The 18,151-nt window shown below is 38.7% G+C and overlaps 2 protein-coding genes across 3 annotated transcripts; one reads left to right on the plus strand and one right to left on the minus strand.

Moving 5' to 3' along the window:
- Positions 1 to 1,099: 1,099 nt before the first annotated feature.
- LOC115731219 (cytochrome P450 710A1-like) lies at positions 1,100 to 3,923 on the plus strand. Its single transcript, XM_030661857.2, has 4 exons — positions 1,100 to 1,866; positions 2,082 to 2,485; positions 2,767 to 2,997; positions 3,581 to 3,923. The coding sequence occupies exons 1-4, from the start codon at positions 1,248 to 1,250 to the stop codon at positions 3,881 to 3,883; spliced, it is 1,557 nt and encodes a 518-aa protein (XP_030517717.2). The 5' UTR covers positions 1,100 to 1,247; the 3' UTR covers positions 3,884 to 3,923.
- A 9,827-nt stretch (positions 3,924 to 13,750) lies between these two features.
- Positions 13,751 to 16,668, minus strand: LOC125316713 (40S ribosomal protein S14-3). Of its 2 annotated transcripts, none has more exons than XM_048285795.1 (6): positions 16,567 to 16,668; positions 15,785 to 15,904; positions 15,649 to 15,694; positions 14,738 to 14,823; positions 14,339 to 14,468; positions 13,751 to 14,012 (listed from the first exon to the last, which is right to left on the minus strand). In XM_048285795.1, the coding sequence occupies exons 1-6, from the start codon at positions 16,567 to 16,569 to the stop codon at positions 13,945 to 13,947; spliced, it is 453 nt and encodes a 150-aa protein (XP_048141752.1). In that variant the 5' UTR covers positions 16,570 to 16,668; the 3' UTR covers positions 13,751 to 13,944. The 2 variants fall into 2 exon arrangements, with proteins under 2 accessions (XP_048141752.1, XP_048141751.1); XM_048285794.1 differs by lacking the exon at positions 16,567 to 16,668 and adding an exon at positions 16,085 to 16,102.
- Between the last annotated feature and the right edge of the window lie 1,483 nt (positions 16,669 to 18,151).

Raw genomic sequence — 18,151 nt, forward strand, 5'->3', positions numbered from 1 at the left:
GTGGTGACTAAAACGATTCTAATCTTGATAGCCTCCCAGACGGACATCAACATTGGTTTCGAACTTAGTATGTTCTTTCAATCATATCTAGAGAAATATTAATATATATATATATATATATATATATATATATATATATATATATGCTCCGTTTGTTTAGCGGAAAATATCACAATTTTGGAAAATGACCGTATTTTCCTGTGTTTGATTGAAATCTAAAAATAAAACAGAAAATATTTTCCAACGTTTAAAAAGAAATTTTTTTTTATTTTCTTCGATCATTTCATTATTTTCCATGTACAGTAAAACATTTCAAACTAAATTCGTAAAGGGATTTCAGTCAAACATTCCTAGCCCAGTCACACCCTTGACCAAGCATGGGCGTGACGATAGTAGCCCAATCGCCAGGGCTTCAACATTTCAAGCAACCCCTTCGCTTTGCTCTTGTTTATGCGTCGGATACCATTAAGCAATTTGGGTCCTAAGATGACATCATCCGCAACCCAAAAGTATCACGGATGATGATATCGTCCTCCTATGTGTTCTCCTGTTCCATAATCGGATTGTCTCCGTCACTTGGCGGGTTTAATATTACACTGCTATTTGCCGGATTTTTTTTTTTTTCAGTTCATGGATTGTTATTTACTATTGTACTTTCTTTTAATCTGGATATTTCATTTTTATGTATCTTACCAATTTATTTTATGTATTTTTATTTTTATTTTTTTAACAATTTTATCTATTATTTTATCTATATCTGTTAATTATTCACATACTAAACAAATTAATTACATAAATATTAAATTATTTATTAATTATATGTCTTCATAAATTTTACATTAATTATTAATAATTATGTTATAAAAAGAAGATTTAAAAGAAAAAAAGTCATATTTATAAAGTTGTATAAATATAAACGTTAGAAATAAATATTATTATAAATATAACATGAAAAAAAAGTAAAAAATAAAATAAAATAAATAAAGATGTGCCCCGGAAAAAGACTTGCAGACACCTGCCACGCCATCGTCCCCACCTAGCTGATCTAGTTGGCACCCCTCCGCCGTCCGCCGTCCTAATTATATCTCCGCGCTACCTCTCTCTCTCTCTCTCTCCACTTTTCTTCTAGACACTTCTAATCCAACATCCTTCCGACGGTTGACCGGAATATACACTCCGTCGCCGTCGCAAACGATAAAACCGCCCATTGCTTCAAGCACCCAAAAGTAGAGAGAGAGAGAGAGAGAATGACCTCCTCCTCCTCCTTGTTCGCTTCTCTCTCCTCCCTCGCACCCCATCTCTTCTCTCTCCTCGCCCTCCTCGTCCTCCTCGAGCAGGTCTCTTACCTCCTCAAGAAGCGCTCCCTCCCCGGCCCGCCCCTCGTCCTCCCCTTCCTCGGCAACGCCGTCCGGCTGGTCGCCGACCCGACCGGCTTCTGGGACTGCCAGTCCCGCCTCGCCGCCTCGTCCCCGCTCGGCCTCTCCGCCAACTACGTCGTCGGCCGCTTCATCCTCTTCGTCCGCGACTCCGAGCTGTCGCACCGGGTGTTCGCCAACGTCCGGCCCGACGCCTTCCACCTCGTCGGCCACCCCTTCGGCAAGAAGCTCTTTGGCGAGCACAACCTGATTTACATGATGGGCCAGGATCACAAGGACCTCCGCCGCCGCATCGCCCCCAACTTCACCCCCAAGGCCCTCTTCACCTACACCTCCCTCCAGCAGATCATAATTCTCAAGCATCTCAAGAGATGGGTCGATCTTTCTTCGCCACCGGCGGCGGCGGAGGCGGGTGAGCCGCGAAAGCCCATCGTGCTCCGGCTACACGCCCGTGACATGAACCTTGAGACCTCCCAGACTGTCTTTGCAGGTGATTCATGAAATTTATGCAACAGTATATGTCCTGCCCTCGAGCTAAAAGTTTGCCAACTTTGTATTTTTAATTTTTTAATCTTATCCCTCGTAATTTAAACTTTTGAATATGTCTCTGCTGCGGACATGGATAATGACATTGCAGCAGCAAGTGCCTGTAACCATTTTTTTTTTTTTTTGGTCCTGACTTGATGTCACTTCAATGGATGGTAGGGCCGTACTTGAGCCGAGAAGCTCGCGAGAGGTTCAATGTGGACTACAACCTGTTCAACGTGGGGCTGATGACGCTGCCCTTCGACTTGCCCGGGTTCGCCTTCCGGGAGGCGAGGCTCGCCGTCGACCGGCTCGTGGAGACACTGGCGGAGTGCGCAGGGAAGAGCAAGGAGAGGATGGAGAGAGGGGAGGAGCCGTGCTGCCTCATCGACTTCTGGATGCTGGAGACAGCGAGGGAGGTCGGCGCCGCAAGGGAGGCGGGGGAGGAGTTGCCGCCGCACTCGGGGGACAGGGAAATCGGCGGCCACCTCTTCGACTTCTTGTTCGCGGCTCAGGACGCGTCCACTTCGTCGCTGCTGTGGGCCGTCACACTCCTTGACTCGCATCCGCAGGTTCTTGCGAAGGTTAGCTTCTTTCCTTCTTTGGTTCAGAGTCTTAACGTTAAAAAGATCAAAAAGACAGTTACCGTAAAAAAAAAATAAGAAAAATAAATACTACCCTTCTTTGGGGGTGTGACAAAGTTAGTAAGACAGATACCCAATTTGGGTTTGAATTGTCAAACTTTGGTTTGGTTTGATTACATAAAATTTGAATAGCTTCGGTATCAAAAACAAATTGAGCCATCTTTGATCTTACTATTAGCCTAATTGAACCATTTTTGTACCCACTCTTCATTTTGCGACAGGTGCGTGAAGAGGTTGCCGGAATCTGGTTGCCGGATTCGGACCCATTGATCGCCAGCGACCAGCTGAGGGAGATGAGGTACACGGAGGCGGTGGCGCGTGAGGTCCTACGGTACCGGGCCCCGGCAACAATGGTCCCCCACATCGCCAGCGAGGAGTTCGCGTTGACCGACACCTACATGGTCCCGAAGGGCACCATCGTCTTTCCCTCGGTGTTCGAATCCTCTTTTCAGGCAAGACTATTAGTGCCGGTCTTATCATCGTGCTCACGTTAGGCTCCATTTATTTCGCCGAAAATTGAGTGATTCGAAAACTATTTTCTAAAAAACAAGGAAAAATATTTTCGCCGTTCATGAAAATATTCAAATATAAATTGTTGCCGAAAGTGCAAACATTTTCAATTGACTAATTATTCTAAGCGCCACAAAAGATTGTCTTTGGGAAAATATTTTTCATATTAATCATTTTTCGTGAAATAAACGGGATCTTAGAATCATGCGAAAAAATGTGCCAAAATACATATTACGCATATTTAAACTGGAGTACTATATTTTCCAAGATGAGCGACTACACATGACACGTGAAAAGAATTTAAAAACATTTTTAATCAGTTAATTAACAAGTGCTTTTAGAGTCACCGTTGACGGAATTCTTTTATATTATTCAATGGATTGGTCAACTTACTAATTCGCGTCAATTTGGTGCAAGTTGTGATGTTATCATGTTAGTGTCGGATTTTCTCTAGCGACCTTAAACCACGCTAGACAGACATCGTTACCGTGGCATGCCGGAAATTGACGTCCCCGAGTTGTGCAGGGGTTCACCGAACCGGACCGATTCGACCCGGACCGGTTCTCGGAGGAGCGGCGGGAGGACCAGGTCTACAAGAGGAACTTCTTGGCCTTCGGGGCCGGGGCCCACCAGTGCGTGGGCCAGAGGTACGCTCTGAACCACCTGATGCTCTTCATCGCAATGTTCGCGACGCTGGTCGACTTCCAGCGGGACCGGACGGACGGCTGCGACGAGATCACGTATGTCCCGACCATCTGCCCCAAGGACGGTTGCAGGGTCTCCCTGTCCGTGCGATGCGCTCAGTTCCCCCGGCTCTCCCTGCGTTGACCCGAGCAAAAGGTCGAAAATGCCCCTCCGCGCCGAATTGTTGTCCCTGGGCGGTACAGTGATTGTTGGATTTCTCGAGGGTGTTTCAGTCAAATGAACTTAATTTTTCTCTTTTCTTATTAAAAATGTACAGACATTTTCAGTGACGTAGGATTCTTTGGTGGGGACTGTTGGCATCGATTTGGGTGGATGTGTGTGGGACATTGTCGGGTATTTTTCCAATTTATTTTTTTTTAAATATTTACAAAAATATTTTTTAAAAATAAATATTTACAGATTTGGGCCTCGCTCGATAGTTGGGTTCTTGAGTGAGGCCCGCTCGGCAGCCCAATCGCCGAGCAGCCACTTGCTCACGGTTGGGCTGCAGAGCAAGGTGGCTTTTTTTTTTTTTAAGTGTTTTAATTATTTATATTTATAATATTTAGTTTATTTCATATTTTTTTAACATGTTTACATTTATTTTATTTATAATTTTTTTCTTGTGAAGCTTATCTTTATAACATAATTAGTAATAATTAATATAAAAATTATTAAGATCTATAATTAATAACTAATGTTGTAATTATGTAATTAATTAAAAATATTCACAAAATAAAATTAGTAAGATATATGAAATTAAGAAACCCCCTTCTTAATTCAATATCTTTATAAATTAATCAATCGAAAACCCATCTAGACGATCACGAATCGCAAAAATTGCTATTAATAAATCCTGAAAATCCTAAAAAAAAAAAGGAAAACTCATGTAGACGATCCCGAATCGCAAAAATCCATCGTTCATCACAGCCAATGGCAGTAAATATTGATTAAGACGTCGTTTCGCTTCTGCAGACCAAATTTGAGTCCGATTCGATGTCGTCGACCCGATCCGCCGATTCTTAACACATCACCGTTTCGCCTTCCGATTGGATTTCTGTCTGTCCAATCCATCTAGAAACGCACTACTAATACATTCCGCATCACTCTGGCAAAAGTACAAAAGGCGATAAAATTTGTTGTTTATGAAATATAGGGAAAATGCCAAAAGAAGGGTTTTTTTTTCCAATTTAATTTTAAAAAAATATTTACGAAATGACATCTAGATCCTCATCCTCCTTAATTTCATATATCTTACCAATTTTATTTTATGAATATTTTCAATTAATTACATAATTACAACATTATTTATGAATTATAGATCTTAATGATTTTTTATATTAATTATTACTAATTATGTTATAAAGATAAGCTTCGCAAAAAAAATTATAAATAAAATAAATATGAACATGTTAAAAAAATACGAAATAAACTAAATATTATAAATATAAATAATTAAAATACTTAAAAAATAAAATTATAAAAATAAAAAATAAAATAAAAAAAACCTAGCCTTGATCGGCGGCCCAGCTGCCAAGCAAGTGGGCTGCCAAGCGGGCCTCGCTCGACAACCCAAGTGCCGAGCGAGGCCCAAATCTGTAAATATTTATTTTTAAAAAATATTTTTGTAAATATTTATTTTTAAAAAATATTTTTGTAAATATTTTTTTTAAAAAATATTTTTGTAAATATTTTTTTTAAAAAATTAAATTGGAAAAAAACCCGACATTGTTGTTGTCAATTAAATTAATAAAAAGAAAAAAAATTCTCTCCCTTTTCTTTTCTTATTTTAGAATTTGGATAAGATTGAATAATTTTTGGAGGAAAAAATAGGAAATTGTAATTTTTTTTTTAAAGAAATTGTAATTGTTTAAGGTTGTGCCTTTGTAGATGAAAATGAAAGAGGTAGGCTGCCGATACAACAGAGTCATAGTTGAAAGGCTACCTCACTAAAGAAAGGAGCTTTTGCTTCTACAGGAGCCTCCAGCGCCCGTCTAATAACTCGGCGGATTGCTTGGATGCGTTCCTTATTTTAACGTGCTGATGTTCGCACGTCATGCACCCCAATTGCCGATTTTATCTCTTTTCTTCCATGATGACAGGAATACCTTCTAGTTGCTTTACGTCGGAGAGATCCCAAGGTCCAAATGACGCCTTAGACGAAGCAGTTTAAGGAAGATGTCTTATGAGTGGCCCCTTTTTTTTTGTTTCTTTTTTATTTTCGCCCTTTTTTGTGTTGAAAAGCGTTGTGAGAAGCTGACGTGGCTTTGTCTCGTACCTTGTTGGGGCACCAACATACCCCCACACGTGGGTGAGTCGATTTCTTGTGATGCAAGGTGGATTGCAAAGTGCCTTCTTTCTAGGGAGAATGACACGATCTGAACTTTCACTTAATTATATAATAAGATCCCTAAATTTTTAATGTGTACACTATGGTCTATAAACCAATTTGCAATGTCATCTCTAAAGTATAAATTTGTTCAATACGGTCCCTAAACTTTTGATGCATGTTCAATTTGATCCTAAACTTTTGATGCATGTTCAATTTGATCCTTAAACTATATGAAAATATTCAATGTTGTCCTTCCATTATTCAATGTTGTCCTTCCATTAATTTAAGTTCAGGAACAACATTGAGCATTTTCATATAGTTCATGAATTAAATTGAAAATTACCAAAAGTTTAGAAAGCACATTGGACGAATTAAAATTTTAGAAACAACATTACACTTTGAAATTAGGTTGAGGACCGCATTGAACAAATCTTATGGTACAATACAATTACTTTTTTAGGGCGCTTTCCACCCGATACAATTATTTGTATTGGAAAGTTCTTTTAAGATAGGGATAAAGGTAACGCTGTATCATTTCATTTTTTTTTTAAATTTTATTCAATTTCTTTCTTAGATAATTGATTTTTTGGCAATTTGGTCGTCAAACTAACTATATGTATTTTGTGTTCGAAATTATTTATCCATTTAAAAAGTAAAAATGAAATACGGACTTAGTAAGTAATGTTGTTGTGATATCCTGCGTGATTTCTAACTATATTTAGAAATATGAAAAAAAAAATTATAAAGGAAAAAAAAAAAAAAACACCAGCTCAACACCGACGCCACTTTCGAGAGTCAAGTCCCTCGCCGCTTGCTACAGCCGGTGGATGCGTTGGCGTGTCATGCAACCTTGGTGAGTGCTCGCCTAGGGTTCTGCATGGCGGTGGTTGGGGTCGCCAAACCTCCGCGGCCGCCCGCCTACGATTAAGCAAAGCATCATTTTTTGTTTGCACTTGCTAAGGCTGCCGCAAGTCTGAATGATAGAGATCCAATGTGCACTTGGTCTTGTAAGGGCGCGCATGGCAATCCTTTTTCCTTAGAAATCGACTTCTTTTCTACTTTTGGAGAAAAGTGAATTTTTTTTTTTATTTCTTCAAATGGTTCCAACTACTTCTTGAGCCAAAAAGTTCTTCAGAAGTAGAAAAATGAAAATACGTAACTAAACGGATTTTTACTTCAGAAGTTATGTTACCAAACAAATTTCTACTCTAGAAGTGTTGTTATGTGCTCCCTAAGCTATAGTGCTAACCGTATCATGTGCTGCTTGCGGGATATGCAATGTTCAAAGTCTGGCTTCCGAATTTTTCTGCTCCCACAGAAGACACCACATAGGGGGTCAAAACTACATAGTAGAGTTACAATACAAATTTCAAGAGTACAAAAGGGAAGAAAAGGGCAAAAAACTTAAACTACAAAACAAGGAAGTGGAAAGAGAAACTTGCGAGGGGAGATTTCAGAACTCCCATATTCACCATGTCAGGATTTTTGGTGAAAAAAGGGATAACATTGAAATTTGACGCAAAAATTTAGGACTACATTGATAAAATTGAAAAGTTTATGAATGAATTAACATCCATACAATAGGTTTAAAATTGGTTGAAAAATTTTGCAAACATAAGAAAGTTCCATGTATAGAACTTTCTTATGTTTGCTAAAACAGAGCTTTTCGCTCACAAATTGTATGATTTGGAATTATTCATGTGGCCACCGAATCGGTCTCTCTACGCCCACGATTTTAGCCTATTAAACTCTAAGCTAGACCAAGGGTGGGTCGGGTAAAAATGGTATGACTCAAATTGACCAATTTAACACATTATAGTGTAATGCAAATTTAATTACCCATACCGAAGTCGATCCATACCTAACTCATACCCGACCAGACCCATATTGCTAAGGCATTTCCATATTTAAGCCAAGTGAAGAGAGTCATAGAAGTGGGTTAGGTCTAAATAAGTTGTGATCCCATTTAACACTTAAAAAACTCATTTGTGACCCAACCAACTCATTTAACAACTTAATCTATAACCGAAACCAACCACAACTCATCCATTTATGACGGAACCAACTCAATCTATAACCGAAACCAACCTCACCTCACCCATCAATACATATGACTTATTCTATTTGAGAGAGAGAGAGAGAGAGAGAGAGAGAGAGAGAGAGAGAGATTTGTATGGGCTTGAATATTGTGTTTGATTTAGTATGTGGTTCTACATTATTTGTCGAATAGATAGCCACTCAAAAGGAGATCTCTCGGTAGGTATGTCATTTGCGAACGAACATGGCGAAAAGTGGTGGACCGCGCATCAATTCAATCCGATAAGGGCGGGGAGTAATTGTAGGACCAAATAGAGAGCTCAGATAAGGAGCGATTCCTAATTCTTAGGATGATAGCGAGAGCAGGAATAAATGGAATCAACCATAGCTATCAAATCCTAAGGTTCATTTAGATTGGGAGAAATAGTTGGGTCCCGAGTAATAGAGTGGGCATGGTGGGAGCGTAGTCACCTTTTTAGCTTCATCTAGGCTTTTTCATGTGATTCGTGATCTATTTTGACGTACAAACTAGGAGGGTTGGTTTGTTCTTCTCTTGTAGATGTTCGGCGAATTTACAATTGCACTTCGCTTGGGCAGAGTTAAGGAGTTTGGAGACGTCACGAAGTACACCGGCCGCTATATAGAAAATTTCCAACGTTGTAAGTCGAAGTTAGTGAATTGTAATGCAATTGTTGAGGTTGTTATTTGTCAAGGATACACAGTTCCAAGGTTGTGGTATCTGAAGTCACTGGAAACTCATATTTGAGGATAAAACACTTAATTTTCTTGAGCACTTTTCAATCCACCATGATCAGCAAAATATCATTCTGTTCTTTTTTTTTTCCCAATTTTCTGATTCGTAATAGTAACATAGTACAATAAATTCGTCGAGAGGTGCAAACCTCTCAATGGATGTTTCAAGCCAAGTTTCTAGATCCTGTCAAACTCAACAATCTCAAAGTGAAGCAACACGATGAATTTGCAGAGAGAGTGGGATATCTGATGTAAAACTTGTTTTGTAAAGCTTGTGCGTGTCTATTCTAGTATGAATTGAGCTTTTTTGATCTTTTTCTGGCCGTCGTCATGGAAATCATGGCATTCGGAGCTTTGTTGGCCGGCATTGTGCACGACATCAAGGCCTTCAAATGCGCTGATCGTCGCGACACCAAAGGAGCATATTTTTAGACCAGAAAACACCGTCCCTGCAAACTTTCGAACCAAAGGTGTCGGTATCCAGGTTCTTGACTCGTTAACATCATGTTCGTTAAGTTTTTGGCAGCCGTTTTCAGACGGGTGCTTCGGATTAGGCCTCGAAGGTAGCATAGTTTTCGAACGGCTCGCCTGCATCACGGCATCCCTGCATCGACATTGTTTCCAAAACTAAGGCCAGCAATGTCTGGTTCTTCGATCCAACTTGAACAACATCAGTGGAGACATGTCACTCCCATGGCTCTATTATAGATCTTCTCATGGACTTCAAATTTTGCAACTTTTACCTGCAAGTTGTTATTTTGTTGCTTTAGTTGTAGCCAATCATCCTCACTCCGATTTTGCTTCATTTGTAAAGCAATGGCTCTGTTATAGATGTATCATGCTCAGTGCATACATCTACTTGGTGTCACGATTGAAAAAAAAAAAGACCAAATCTAAATAATACTATTAGTTAGACCTATTAAAATGGCAAAAGTACGGTATGAGTGCCAATATTTATGTGCGGCGCTAACTTTAGTGCCAATATTTTTATTTCGAATCACTTAAGTGCCAAATCGGAGAAAAAACGATCATCGAGTTGCCAATTCCGGCCAAAAATAATTATTTAAGTGCTAATTCCGGTCAAACAGTACATGTGGCATTTTTATTAAATTTTTTATGTTACGATTCAATTTTTTTAAAAAAAAAATCAACCCACGTGGCGTCCACGTGGATTGTTCAACTTAAAAATAATTATTTTTAAAAAAAAATAAAGGGAACCGTGAGTTTGCAATGGCGAGGGATGGGGGATGGCTAGGGGTGAGCATGGTTCCGGGGTAGAGCCGAGAACACGGAACCGGAACCCGTAGGATCCAGTCTAGTTCCAGGTTCCAATGTATGTAGGGTAGGTTCTAGGTTCCAAAAAATGAGGAACCTGTTCTAATGGGTAGGTTCCAGGTTCCACTACTTGGAACCCGGAACCTAGACCCTAGACCTTGAAATAAATTTTTATATTTTTCTTGGTATGTGTTTTTGCACGATCCTGCAATGTTCTATTGCGTCTGATATTGAGTGTATAATTTGGAGCCAAACAAACTTTTAGGTTTCAGGTTAAAAAAAAATGATAAACGTGTTCCAATGGATTGGTTTCGGGTTCTAAATGTAATATGTACGGAACCTAAAACCACTCACCTCCACTTTCTTTTAGATGTTGTATCGTTCACTCTTATTTTGATTAACCAAAAATGAAAAAATAAAATAAAATAAAATAAAAAATTGATAGGTTCTCGGGTACCCTGGAACCGACCCTAGAACTTGTGACGGGGTAGGTTCCGGGTTCCAAGGTATGACGGGTAGGTTCCAGGTTCCAAAAAATGAGGAACCTGTTTCGACGAGTAGGTTCCGGGTTCTAGGTGGAACCTGTAAGGAACCTAGAACCGCTCACCCCTAGGGATGGCCAAGGGGGGTCGCCTGCCGAGGCCTCATCGGGGCTAGGCGCAGCCGGCCTCGCTTAGCAATGGCTCGGCAAGGCTTGGCCGTCGCTAGGCGAGGCCAACAACGGCTGGGCCTCGCTGACCCTAGCGACGCCTCGGCGAGGGTTGCCGAGGCTAGGCGACCCCCCTCGGCCATCCCCCACCCTTGCCGGCAATTGCTGGCTCATAGCCCTCGCCGTCGCACCGGACTTCTTCTTCTTCTTCTTTTTTGACTTTTTATTAATGTTTTTAACTCTTTGCTTTTTTTTTTTAAATTATTGCTGACTTGGAAGCTCCGGCGAGCCACGTGGACCTCATGTAGAATTTTTGGCGAATCTTGCCGGAGTTGGCATTAAAATAACCGTTTTTCAAAAAAATTGACACTTAAGTGATCCGGAAAAAAATATTGACACTAAAGTGAGCGCCATACGCTAATATTGGCACTCATGCTATACTTTTGCCTATTAAAATGAGTCATAAACTCATTTCTTAAATCATACTGGGTGAGCTAAGTTGTTATTACTGGTTAATTACATTCAATAAATGGATCATAAATGGGTTTACAGTTTACTTAATCCCAACTCATCGCTATGACTCTTTTTTCATTTTCTCTCACCATCATTCAATCTCGCGTTCACCCGCTTCACACTCTCACATCAGTTTGGGTATGAATTTTTCTAGATTTGATTAAATATGCAAGTGTTTTATGAATATGGATCGGGTTTGGTATGGGTCACTAGATTTGCATTACAATAAATGACTCATAAATGAGTTAAATGGGTATGTTTGAACCTATCTATATTTGACCTGATCCAAATCCAATCCGATTTCTCCGGTTTGACAAATTTACAAATAACCAAGAATTATAAGCAGAAAACAGCAAATAACCATTGCCAATGCAAATGCCAGCCTCAATATTTCTTCAATTGTCTAGTGTACCACCATGCCAAGACAATTCCATGAAACACATCTGACCCAGCGTGAATTGTTTTCGAGTTTAGACAAGTCTTGCATTAAATCAGGGAAGAGGAATTACATGAATTAAACGAGGAATCAAATCAATAGAAAACAAAATGGTGAATCTTAACAAGAGCATCTTTAATCGATTGAAATATGGAATAGGAGAAACATAGAGGCTCATTGCTAGCAAATCTACTGTAAATTTCGACTTTTTATGAACCAAGCGTAAAGAAAAAAAACAAAAACTCTAACAGACAAGTAGCAAAGATCAGAAGATCGAGTTCGACATACATAGTGCTTAGGATTTTTTGAGCTCGACAAACAAATCTGAGAAAAACAATCAAAGACGAGAAGATTGACAAAGAGTGTGCTCGACGAAGAAGAGTATTGCTTGAACGAATTCCGAAGCCTAGACAAGGACTGTGGACGATGAAGAGCATGCTTTGAGTGAGAGAGAGAATGTGTCTAAATTGAAAGAATGATGGCTAGATGAAGCAATAGAGAGACATGAATTTCCACGTGGATTTGCCACGTGTCATTCGACATCGGGAATTTATCAAAGCAATTTGAAGGAAGTTAAAAAGGGCCAAATGTGGCACGGGTATACCAATTCAAAATTTTTTATGAGAGAAAAATTAGTTTGGAGTAAATGTAGCTCAAGGGAAAAATTACAAAAAAAAAAAAAGGTGTTAAACCTATTGCACTTGTGCTAATTCATTCATAAACCTTTTAATTTGACCAATTTAATTATAAACCTTTTGATGATTTAGCAATTTATTTATTTTGAAAATCGCCAATATGGATGCGATCGGCGCTAATGTGACCAATTTTTTTAATTTCTTTATTATTTTTTTTATTTTTTCTTCTCTATTTTTCATTATAATTTTTTTCTTTTCCTTTATTTCTTCTTAGTCGAACACGGGACACGAGGCCCTTCCTAGACGTAAGCGAGGTCGTCGGCAACCGGGCGAGGGCCACGAGGCCCTTGCTAGTCACAAGCAAGGGTGGTCGCGTAGTGGCTGTTTGGGCAAGGGCTGCGACCCTTGCCCACCACTGGTGAGGGCAGTGCGGTCCTTGCCAGACTTGGGCAAGGGCTAGGACCCTCCCCCATGACTGGCGAGAGTTTGAAGAGGCTCATATATGGAATGTCTTAAATTAATACATGATATCCTTGCTCAAGGACCTTACTCAAGTTTCAAGACTACTTCTATTTTAGCAGCATTTTCGACTATTATAGCATATTCAATTTCCTTTATAAACAACATTAAAAAATTATTAACATCAATGCTAGTCGTCCTACGTGGGATGACATCCACGCCATCAATCTTTGGCTAAAATCGATCGAAATAACTAAATTGAAAAATTATCAAAGTATTTATGACTAAATTAGCTTGGACCAAAAAAAAAAATAGCCAAATTTAAAATGTTTAGAACCAAATTAGCATTAATGCATGTGCCAACTTGAAATTTTTTGTGGCAACTCTTCTTGTGGTTTTTCAAGTACTGTCAGAGATTGACAAGAAAAAAAATACTGATTGAGAATCAACTCCTCAAAAACCACGTCGGGAAACACGAGTTTGACTCGCGTAGTAAATTGATGCATGACGTTAATGTTTATCCAATCATTTCACATACACTCCCCTCGGTAAGTTCTTAAATTTAGATGACCATTTAAGTTACAGCAGAAATCTCTCAACTTTTGAGAGATTTCTACTCTCCCTCTTTACGGAGCGCGAAAGTCGCCATTCTCTCTCAGGCTCAAGATGTCATTTTACGCATGGTTTTTTCCAGATTATTTTGGTTTGATCATATTAATCAAACCTCACCGAAATTTAATCTTAGCTTGGTTGTAATTATAAATGTAATCTTTGCCTGGGACAAAGATGGGTAGTGAAAAGATTTCCATTCCTCGCAGTGCCACTGTAAATTCAACTTTCCTCCATACATGAAGAGACCAAAAGATCCACAGGGGAAAGAAATATATCCTACTCTATCCTCCGGAAACTGGTCAATCCACAATTAAGAATCTCAAATGCAACTATCACGATCCACGCCATAAATCTCCAGAGAATCCAATAATCAAGTATTCCAGCTTAGCCGTTTTTCAGAAGTACAAAAATAGTTTCTAAGAGCAAAACTGTTCCGACCCCAGAATCGAAGCTAATATGAGATACTGAAACACTGATCTGATAAGAGAGATGAAAGACACTGGCCTACAGCCTTCTTCCTCTTCTACCGCCCTTTCTTCGAGTGCTATCAGTTGGGATTGGCGTCACATCCTCTGGACAAATATGAACAACTTGAGTTAAGATCGAACAACACATGAGAAGGGTGCAAAGATGGTAAAAATAGACAAGATCGAAATGACATAAGAAGATTCCTATGGAATTGCATGGGAAAATGCTTGCACAAAGTTTATATTACGCTTGTCCTAGGCCAGTGTAATATTACCCTCACTGCTTTAATTCAAAAGATTTGCAAAAGTCCAACCTACCACTGTGATACCACTGTGATTATCGAATTTGACCAAATAGCTGAGATTTTCCATCACCCAAGTACAAAAACAGTTGCCATCGTTTTGAATACATTATCAAGATAATGACTTACCTATGCGACCAATTTTCATTCCAGAACGAGCCAAGGCTCGAAGAGCAGACTGGGCGCCAGGACCAGGAGTTTTTGTCTTGTTCCCGCCAGTTGCACGGAGCTTAATATGAAGGGCCGTGACGCCAAGCTCCTATATCCAAGGAAATAAACAATTACAACAAAACTTAGGAAAATGTAGTTCAGTGTATCGACTCAAACAGGAGCCTCTCAAAGAAAAATTAGAAGAGAAAACCTACAAGTAGAAGAATGACTCTAAAGTACGAGGGTGCATGGGAATACTCTGAGAGAGAGAGAGAGAGAGAGAGCAAAGAGAGAGAATGCATGCATGCTCTCTCCAGGAAACATTTTTACGTAAATGGGGGAATCTTTCAGGATATTTTAACAGAAATGAGAAGAAACCTTGCATCTTTGGGCAACGTCCTGGGCAGCAAGCATCGCAGCATATGGAGAAGACTCATCTCTATCAGCTTTAACCTTCATACCTCCTGTTGTATGAAAATTTAAACAGCCATTATACAGCAGTCAAAATTTTTTAATGCAAACATGAAAACTTCCAAAAAAGGAATAGGCGATAGATCATTTGCCCAAAGTTAATCCCTCAATATAGCTACAGTAAACCAAGCTTGTCCTCCTAAAATTCCTAATGGGTGCGCATCTCTTCTTCAATGATCACATTAGACTAGGAGCCCGAACATCCATTTCAACTCAAAGAGACAACATAAAACAAATGAGAACAGAATTAGGCGAAAAGCTGTAAGTGTTATATCATAGAGGACTTAGTCTCGGAATGGATACTGTATTCTAGTCTAGAATGCATACTGTTTTATGATTCCAAGTTTCTATCTTTCAGCTTGTAACAGTAGTAAGCCGCTGTAATTTGGCTACAATTTTCCGTGATGAATTATTTATTGAAAAGACTTTTTAGATCACCTAATTTTGCCTAAGCAACCACTTCCATCTTTTATTTGTGTTATTTTCCTTTTCCTTTCCACAACTACATTATCCACAGCTTACTTTACCAACTCTAAGCTTTCTATATGTCAGTCCATTTGTACATAAAATAACAGTTGCGAAAATTTTGACGCAGCAAAATGTAACGACCAAATGAGGCAAAATCAGGACTCGCCATACTCCTAACTGGTCCAAACATTTTCTTTGCTTCTCACAACGTGAAATGAATCATTGTGCCTACAAGGGGATTTCAATTGTTCGACATCCTACTCAGCGTGCATACAACCACAAAAAAAAAAAAAACAAAACGCGATTTGCACAGGATCCAAAATTAAACAGTATAATCATTATTTGCTTACCAGTAATACGGACGAGGGTCTCTCTACCAGATAAATCAGTCACATGCTGAAGTTCAAGCAAGAAAACCAAATTCCAATCAAGGGTGTACAAAGGGACAAACAAACTTATAAACTAAATCGACCACAATACACTTACAATGAATGTGTCATTAAAGGAGGCAAAGATGTGAGCCACGCCAAAGACATACTCTCCCTCTCTAACGGCAGGACCAAGAGTGACGTTTTCTTCCTTCGGCTCTCTAACCTTCCTTTTCGACTAAAACAGGGTAAAAAGACAAATAGGCGAATTATCATTAATGGAATTCCAATCAAATGACCAAAACATGAACACAAAAAGATTACAGGCAGCAAGTTCGAGTAACATCCTAAAAACGTAAGAGCCAACGAAAGAACAATGGAAACAAATCACACGACATATATCATCTCCTGAACAAACCATTTTAACAAACGCTACAATGGATGGAGCCAGTACAGCTTGAACTGCCCACGAGCTACTAGCCTCGAAGAAAATGGGCTAGTTAAAAAAAGGGTGAGCTAAGATCCGCCCAGTTCGAAACTTCAAAATCGGATAAACAAAATCTTGAACAGGAATAGATCTAATCGAAGAAGGACGGGCCGAATCTTCAACATTTTGAGAGGCACAAAGAGGCGGCGCCGCCACAGGCTCACAAGCTCCAACCTTTTCCACTAAGTGAACATGGCGATATCAAGCACAATTTAAGGGAATTCACGCAACGCCCAGAAGCCGAGCTCTAGATCTATCCACAGGCGTGATCTCATCTCTCGGTCAGACCATATGAACGCAGGATTCAAGATACAGAAGTCCCCGCAAATCAATGGAAACCTCAGGATCATGCTTCGTTGTGCAGATCTCTTACTCAACGAGAAGAGAGAGATATACAGGACATCTTTGCTCACCATAGCTGCAAAATTTGTCGAGTCGAGAGCTCGAGTGCTTAGGGCTTTGAGGAAGATCTTTGGTGCTGCGTCGGCTGCGAAGATATCAGACCAGAGGAAAGGGCGCTGCTTATCGACTCAGTTTTTATACGGCGAGTTCGGATTAGGGTTTTTATCTTAAATGGAAGGAAGCTAAGCTGTGAATTCCCGAGACTACCCTTTTGGCATTTTCCTTTTTCCTTTTTTTTTTTCTTTACAATAGTTATTCTTTGTTTTGTCTTTTCATTTTTCTACCTTTCCATATTGGTATTTTCCAAATATATATATTGGTGTTTTCCAAAACTTGTTCTCGATTTCAAAATTGAATATCTAAGGGTTGGGATGGGACACACATGGTCATTACCTTTACCAATGGAAAAAGTACAATTTTTTTTAAAATATATTGCATTGATACAAATTCAGTCATAAACCTTTTAATTTAACTAATTTAGTCTTAGAATTTTTTGTAATTGTGTCAATGTAGTCAAACTGAACAATTTTTACCGAAAATAACAAATATAGACGCTGATTGTCCCATACAATTTTTTAATTCTTTTCATGGAATTTTTCAATATCTTTTTTTCATCCTTTTTTTTACAACTCTAGCGATCGAGGGCTTCACGGTTCTCGCTAGATCTAGGTGAGCTCTCAAATTCCAACCCACGGTTGGGAAATAAAAGAAGACAAAAATGAAGAAAAAGGCAAAAAAAATTGAAAAAAATTTAAACGAATTTAAAAAAATTTAAAAAATATCCACGTCAGTATCAATAATGCCACATAAGATGGCCGGTGTCCATATCGGTAATTTTCTGCCAAAATTGGTTCGATGAACTACATTAACACAAATTCTTTAAAATATTTAGGACTAAATTAATATAATTAAAGAGTTTAAGATTGAATTATTCCCAATTCAATAAGTTTATGATTTTATATATATATATATATATATATATATATATATATATATTTTCCCCTTTACCAGTGCTTTTATCAATTGCTTTACCTCAATTATAATAATAAAAGAGATTCAAAATCATATGATAAATACACGAGCAAAAATCTAGTTAAATGAAGACAAGCGCAAGCCGTCTTTTAGCATGCTCCAAAAATTCTTCTACGGTGCTCTAGAATCCAATTTGATGCAATGGCTAAATTCAATAAATTAAGGCTCCGTTTATTTTGTAAAAAATAAATAATTTGGAGAATATTTTCCTAAAAAATGATCGTTTTTATCACTTAAAATAATTGATAAATTAAAATTATTTTCATTATGGACAATAATTTATGCCTGAACATTTTTTCTGGATGATGAAAATACTTTTGGTTTATTTATTTATGTAAGCAATACAAATGTTTATAGGAAAATATTTTTAAAATTATTCATTTTCCGCAAAATAAATGGAACCTAAAAGAGGGGCACGATGCTTGGATTTGATCCCAAATAGAAAAAAGCAGGCGTGAATTGTTAGCTCGACATTAGACTTTGAACATAGTGAAATGTCTAAGAAAGATCATATAAAAAAAAAATGATTTGAAAACTCGCGGCTTACTTTGTAATACTATACTT

Source organism: Rhodamnia argentea, chromosome 9 (assembly GCF_020921035.1).
Source record: "Rhodamnia argentea isolate NSW1041297 chromosome 9, ASM2092103v1, whole genome shotgun sequence".
NCBI lineage: Eukaryota > Viridiplantae > Streptophyta > Magnoliopsida > Myrtales > Myrtaceae > Rhodamnia > Rhodamnia argentea.